General features: G+C 40.1%; 1 protein-coding gene across 1 annotated transcript in view; it reads left to right on the top strand.

Annotated features, from left to right (window-relative positions):
* The first annotated feature begins 1,589 nt into the window (after positions 1–1,589).
* Positions 1,590–7,536, top strand: part of si:ch73-340m8.2 (tyrosine-protein kinase SRK3) — a 50,083-nt gene continuing 44,136 nt past the window's right edge. The window contains exons 1-2 of the mRNA XM_068028556.1: positions 1,590–1,737; positions 6,413–6,546. Of these exons, the coding sequence (XP_067884657.1) occupies positions 1,590–1,737; positions 6,413–6,546 (282 nt within the window). The remainder of the gene's footprint in view (positions 1,738–6,412; positions 6,547–7,536) is intronic.

Raw genomic sequence — 7,536 nt, 5'->3', positions numbered from 1 at the left:
ATTAAAGAGCTCCTTAAATTTTTGAATAACAACCCTAATTTTCTGCAGTGCGTTTAATTCGTTCTCTTAGAGCAATTTCTTGTAGCTCATAGGGAGCTTGATAGTGAGCTTCTAATTTGGCGAGGCTAATGGAGGAGCAGCAAAAATCATCCAGCAATTTGCAACTCACAGTGCATCTCTTCCTTGCCACAAAAAGCTAGGTTATTCACCCACTAATAACAGCATGCACATTAAACTAACCATGACTTTTCTAGCACAATTTGGACCAATAATACAGAAAATATTTAGAATGCACTTCACACACTTACCCTCCCTAAATATAACAATCTTGATATAAAGAGAATGTAAATAAAGTAGTATTATCAAAAATACAAAGTCATCCGCACAGCAGGTACCAATAACACTCGTAGAATACCATCTGTATTCACTGAGTTACCTGGATATGGAAAATCCCTGAAAATAGAATTATGACAAATGTGCTTCATATCAGATGATTCTGGAAAGATATTCATAGCTGCACTGAAGTCTGCTTAATGCTGTCATCTTCTTCTTCCATCAGAAGTAAATACATGAGGAAGTTTTCTTTACGTTTTAATGACGATGGTGGTAGAAATCTCTGAATGTAACACTGTTAATCCTTCAGGTGGTTCTTTGGCAGAATGATTCATATGGATGCAAACAGATGTCTGCTGAGAGATGAAAATCAAAATGGAGCTTTCCTAGTTTGGCAGAATAAGGAAATGAATGACAATTATTTCTTATCAGGTATGTTGATTATACAGTTTGATGTTTGAGAAAAGGAACCATTCATTATTAAGGGTTAGTTCATAATAGCTTGAGAAGGAGAAGAGGGCATTTAGGATATTGGAACTCTGTTAGAACCAATATCTTTTCATGGTCAATGTAGAATTATTGAGCTGTCAACTAGGAGACACAAACTTTTGGACCAAGATCTCATATCTCATAAGACATTTGCAGTTGAGTGACCCTGGGCTGGTTTGCATAGGGAAATGGAAGATTAAGTGGAAGTGTGCTCTTTTCCCATAGCATTCAACTGCACTTCGTGGCAGGATTATTAACAAGTGATAATATCCATGAAGATGAAGAAGAGCTATTACGCTATTGAATGTATACTATAGGCCACCAAATAGTGAGAAGGACATAAAGGAGCAAATTTAAAGGTAAATTACAGAAAGATTCCAGAACTGCTGAATAGTCATAATGGTGGAGTTCAGTTGTTCTAATATAAACTAGGATAGTAACAGTGCAAAGAGGAGGAGAAATTTCTGAGGTGGGTACAAGAGAGCTTTCTTGATCAGTCTGTTTCCAGCCCAATGAGGGAGGAAGCAGGTCTGGATCTAGTTCTGGGGAATGAATTGAGGCAGGTGGACTGTGTTTCAGTGGGAGAGCATATGGGGAACAGTGATCATGATATCATCGGGTTTAGAATAATTATGGAAAAGGGCAAGGAACAATCAAGCGTAAAAATATTTAACTAGATAGAGAAGGGCTAATTTCAGTGAGTTGAAAAGGGATCTGGCCCAGGTGGATTGTAATCAAATATTGGTTGTCAAAACAGAAATTGAACAATGGGGGCCTTCAAAGAGGAGATGATTCAGATACAGATAGGGCACATTACCATGAGGGGAATAGAAAGGCCTTTCAAAGATAGAGCTCCCTGGATGACTACAGATGTAGAGATTAAAATGAGACATAAAAAGGAGGCTTATGACAAATGTAAGGTTAATAAGAGTCGAGAAACAAACATATATAAGGTACAGAGGAAATCTACAAAAAGGCAACAAGGGAAAATAGAGAGTATGAGAATAGATTAGCTGCGAACATAAAAGTCTTTTATAAGCATATAAACAGTAAAAAGCCACCAAATCTCCACTGTTCTCCAGCATCTCCTCTTCTGCACTTGTCAATTGTGAGATGTTTGGAGGGTCCTCTCTAGTTTTCTCCCTTTCCCCCGTGTTCTGTGCTCGATTTTGTGTTTATATTTGTGTGATTTCCCTCCCTCTTCCCTTAGTTCTGATCCTTTTCAACTATTGTTCATCTATAATATCTTCCACTTTCAATAAGTGGTCCATATCCAAAATGCCAACTCCACTGTTCTCTCCCCAGATGCTGTCTGGCCTGCTGAGAGCTTTAGGCATTTTCTGATTTTGTTTCATATTTCCAATACCTACAGCTCTTTGATTTTTGATATCTTCGCAACCAAACCCATTCCAACAACACTGCAACCCTGAACACTGGAAAATGAAACATCATTCCGCTCATTGATATCCGCAGGGAAAAAATACACTTCCTTGAAAAAACAGGAAGTTAAACAGTAAACATGTAGTGCTCAGCAGCTAAATGTCACGTCCATAAACAGTACAATAAACTGCAATGCTTTCTCCACATCTGAAGAAAGCTATTTTTTTTTAATCCAAAGCTTCAACATATAATAGGCTCGAGCTTGACTTTTGGGTGGCTTCCCAGTGGCGCATGCCTAATACTCAATCGTCCACAAAACAAAACTGCCAGTAAATTGCAATTTTACTTAGAGAAGCCCTAAGGATGCCTTGCCACAGTAAGGAACATTGCTCTGGGGCTGAGGGAACATAGGTCAGGCTAAATAAATGGAGGTTTATTGCGCATCCAATCTGTCCTCTACTTGACCTGAAACTGCTTGATGCTGACATCAAATGACAAGCATAAGTAAAATTGTTCTGCTCCCTAGCACTGACATTTTGCACCTTGTTGAGCTGACAAATCAATCAAACATGTTTTTTTGTAATGTAGCTATTATTATATATAGGACTGAATTTTACAGACCCCCCCCCACCACCCCACCCATGTTGGAGGTCGTGGCGGAGGGGGCCAGAAATGCCTCCGGGAGAGGACCCGGCCCAATATTACCAGTGGTGGCAAGGCCCCTTGGCGGACCCCCGTCACTCGGCGACAGGGCCACCATTGACATAAGTAAATAAATTTAAATCACTGAATTAATTACCTTCATGTTCCCGCCATCTGTCCCGGTGTGATATTTGTGCCGGTGGCCGGAACGCCTGCACCTTCAGATCTCCGTCCGGGGAACTGAGGCGGAACACTGATGGGGACGGGGGAGGTGGTAAGTTTCTCAGTTCGGGAGTGCGGGGAGCAGGGTCAAATTAATATCATTTGAGGGATGATGGTGTAAGAGATGGTGGGAAGGGTTAGAGGGTAAAGTTTATGTACTTGGTATGGGGGGAAGCTCAGGTGGGCAAGGGAAGTTTTTTTTAGTGGGGAGAGGGCAAGAAATTAATTCTATGGTTATTGGAGGGGTGGGAGAGGGGCAAATTAAATGTTTCTGAAATTTTTAATTACCTCTTTAAATATTTAAATTGAATGGGAGGGCTTGAAGCCCTTTTAAAATTGGCATCAGCGCCTGCGCACAGGCAGCTGAAGCCATCGCCGGGGACCCCCTCCATGTCATCGGGTGGGGGTGGGGGGCCTGTCCACCCTGGCTATTTAAATGAGCTGCAGCACTTAGTATCGCAGCAGCTCTGTGACGTGCGGCCTGCACAGTATAAATTCCAGCCCATTTTTTTTAATTGTTTAAACTAGCAATCACAGTCAACTGATTCTGGATGCTGATGAATTTAAATATAATAATCTGAAGCTGTAAACCAGAAATATTTAACAGTCCATTAAATAGTGGGAACACAAGAATTCTTAAGGAACTGCAAAAGACCATTGGACTTAAAAAGCCTGTCCCTTTATCAGAGATAATCCCATCTTTTCACCACATTGCTCAATCCCTTTCCTCTCTAGAAGCATGTCCAATTATCTCTGATGCCCATTAACACTGTCTACTTTGATAGCCATCTATAGTAATTTATTCCACAACTATTTAACCCTTTGAATGAAAGAGTATTTTTTTTCCTTCTCTTAATTTTTAAACTGTATCCTCTGGTATTTGTACCCTTCACCATAATGAATCTTCCATCTGCATCAGTTTTGACAATCCTATTCATAATCTTGAAGATTTCATTTAAGTTACCTCAAAGACTGTTATTTTCTAAAAAAAAACCCAGAATTCTTCACTTTTTCTCATAATTTTAATTCATTATACCCAGGATTATCTTTGTTGGTCACCTCCTTACCTCTCAAGCAATAATATTTTTTCCTATGATTAAGTAACCAAAAGTGCACTCAGTATGACAGGTAGAATCAGATCAACAATTTCTATAGAAACAATAATGGGCTGAATTTTATAAGCCTGCTGTCGAAAAAAAATGGCGACCTGCCTATGCAGTCTGCACGCCAAAGAGACGCTGCGATTCCAAGTGCTGTGGCTCATTTAAATATCCAGAGTGGGCTGCTTTCCCCCCGGGTCATGTGGATGGGGCAGGCTGTCCGTCCCTGGCAACGGCGTCAGCTGCAGTGCGTAGGTGCTGACGCCATTTTTAAAGGGCTGTTAGCTCTACCGGCATATTTAAATATTTAAAGAAACATGTAATGAATTTAAATAAATACATTTATTTTACCCCTCTCCCACCCCTAATAACAATTAAATTAATTATTTGCCCTTTCCCCCCCAAAAAAAACACTTACCTTTACCTACTGGCCTCCCCCCCCCGCCCAGAACTGCACAAACTTTCACCTACAGCCCTTCCCACCATCCCCTACACCCATGATGCTAATTTGACTCTGCTCCCCCCCCCCACACTGATAAACTTACCTCCTCCCCCCTTCCCACAAGTGTTCCGCCTCATTGTCCCAGATGGGGATCTGAAGGTGCGGCAGTGCCGGCCACCAGGGTGAAAATTGTGGTGGGGCATCAGGAGGAGATGTGAAATTAATTAAGTCAGGTATTTTAATTTATTGAAATACTTAAATTATGGTCCCATCGCTGAGCGGTGGGGGGGGGCCAACACAAGGCCTCGCCGCCATCAGTAACATCGGGCCGGGTCCTGCCGGCGTCTAGGTCCGTGTTGGGCCTCATCCGGGACCATCTTCAGGCACCCGTCCCCACCACGGATCCTAACGTCGAGGGCTCCTTAAAATCCAGCCCAATAAAACTACTTTAGATCTATATTCTATCCCTCTGCTGATGCAGTCTATTAGTGTATTTGTCTTTTTTTGCTGTAGCTATCAATGTTAAGAACTTGTACTTTCATTGATTTACACTGTAGCTAAGGCCACTATTTTGCAGTTTACACAACAGAATGAATGAAATTATGGAAGTCGATTCCCCAAAACAGATGTAAAAGTGGGAATATCCTATGCAATGAAAATGGAATTTGATTTATTCAGTCCTCATAAACCAATAGCTTTGAGTATATCACATGGATCTCTTTCTTGATCCACCACCTTGAATTGTATTTCCTCCTGGGCCTGTCACTGACTTGCACTAACAGCAGTTGTGGAGAAGTCCATTGTCAATTCCATTTCATGTGCTTGGCTGCAGAGGAAGGCAGTGGTGAATGCTCTGACAAGGATTCAGATGTGAGGATTTTTAATCTATCATGTTTGTCAGAATTCACCACCACTTATCTTAAAGCAAGCTTTGTTTAGTCCTATCCTTTTAAAAGTTTCTTTGTTCTACAATCACCCAGAATTTGCTGTTAAAATAATGGTAAGGCTAAAGGCATTCCCCATTACGTATCCACAGCAACTTTAAACAAGGGGCAGATGCGCAATTGAATGTGGATATCCAAACATTGCAGCCCAAGATGTGCCACTCTGCCTTTAGCTTTACAAAAATGACATCTGGCTTTCTGCCTCATAATTTAAATGCATTGAATGACATAAAGTTGATGTATTTGCATGCTAGACATAAGCTAAATTTGCCACAGAAAGTTGTCATTTAAAAAGTCCCCTCTTAGTTAAGTGAGAATTGTTAATTACTGTCATTCAACTTCTCTGGCACTGAAAAGCAACTACTATAAGTGTGACATGTCATTCATTAGGTATGAATTAATGCTGGGGATTTTAAAAATGTCAATTTTTTAAAAAATTACTTTTCCTTTCTGACTCTTTTTCTCTCTCTCAGTCCAATCTTTCTTTCCATCTCTATTTCTCTTTCTGTACCTTATTTGACATTGAATTCACTCACTTCCTTCACAGGCCTCACGTTATTTATTTCACAATCCTTCAATCTGATTGGTTATGGGAGATATGTTTGCTTGTCCTGTTCACTCAGTCCCCAGATATCCTGTATTCCATGTTGCAATGTTATCAGCTCACACTTTCAGCAACTTGACATGCAAAAAATTGAAAAAGCTAAACATGCAAGGTCAAGTCTAACTAACAACAAACACCATTAGATGTCCTGATATCACAAACTATGGCTCATTGTACTTTAAAATAAATATTGCTATTCACTCTGTGATTCTCCTTTCAACACCACTACATTGCTGAGTTTGAACATCTTTTACAGTGCGTTATGGCGATATTGTGAAACACTACAGAATCCATGGAGATCCAAGTTTCCAGAATTTGTCCCAAGTAATCAACTATTACTCAAAAGAGGCAGGTTGCTTGTGTACAAGACTAAATAAACCGTGCATAAAGGTACGTAAATTCAAACCTCAGTTACCCTTTAATTCATCACTTTTATTTTCTTAACAGCTCAGTATCTTTTAAAGAAATCCTTCCCCAAGATGACCATTAGTATTCTTACCAAAGTCTATTCCTATCTTTTTAAAAATCTGGAATACATATTGTATTAACTGTATTAAAGTATCTACCTTGGAATAGACAACCTTTTTATTGGAGCTTACAAAATTCTACGTAGGTTCTAAGTTAAGCATTTGACAATTCAGCAACAGAATGGGGTAGAAATTCATGCTTGCCAGTTCTTGGCAAGGTAAGAACTTTGCACCTGAATGATGAAGTGCAAGGTGCCCTATCAAGCAAGCAAAGAGGCCATGTCGAGGGAGCAACATAAATCCGGCACAAGTGTACATGCCGGCCCACAGTTGCCCGTGCTCTTTAAATGTGGGTTTAGGAGAAGTACTCCAACACCTCTCGGCCCCACAATCAGGTAAGTAAATTTCAAAACATGCCTTTCAAGTAGCAGGCAGTCCCAAGGTCTGATTTTACTGAGTGCAGTTGGCACTACCCTCAAACAAGTGTTAGGCCTCTTCTTTGTTTTTGATGTCCTATGGGGGCCTAGCAGACTAATAAGTGCCTGAAAAACAGGCACTGTGTGTGCGAATCTATAAGACAACATATCTGAACCATTGTGAGATGCTCAGAAAAATGCATCTTCTAAAGCTGATTTTACATTTAACTACTTGCAGATATTTGGGATTCCCCAAGATGTTGATTATAATTTCCACTCAAGCTAAAAGATAAATCTGTTTTAATTAAGGGAAACTTTAAAACTCAAGCTTTTGTTTGGAAAAGAGTTACTTTCTTTTCCTAAAATATTTATTGACATTACAGCCACTCAATGCACTGGTGAATTGAATACTGGAGCTGAAATAATTAGACCACAATAATGGGGGTAAAATTCAATGTTGATGGAAGCACAAAACAGGCAGTAGCAGTTTAGCTGTC

This window comes from Heterodontus francisci, chromosome 3 (assembly GCF_036365525.1).
Source record: "Heterodontus francisci isolate sHetFra1 chromosome 3, sHetFra1.hap1, whole genome shotgun sequence".
In the NCBI taxonomy this organism is placed as follows: Eukaryota; Metazoa; Chordata; class Chondrichthyes; order Heterodontiformes; family Heterodontidae; genus Heterodontus; species Heterodontus francisci.
Note: the sequence above shows the minus strand (reverse complement) of the source record. Positions and strands in the feature narration are given on the sequence as shown.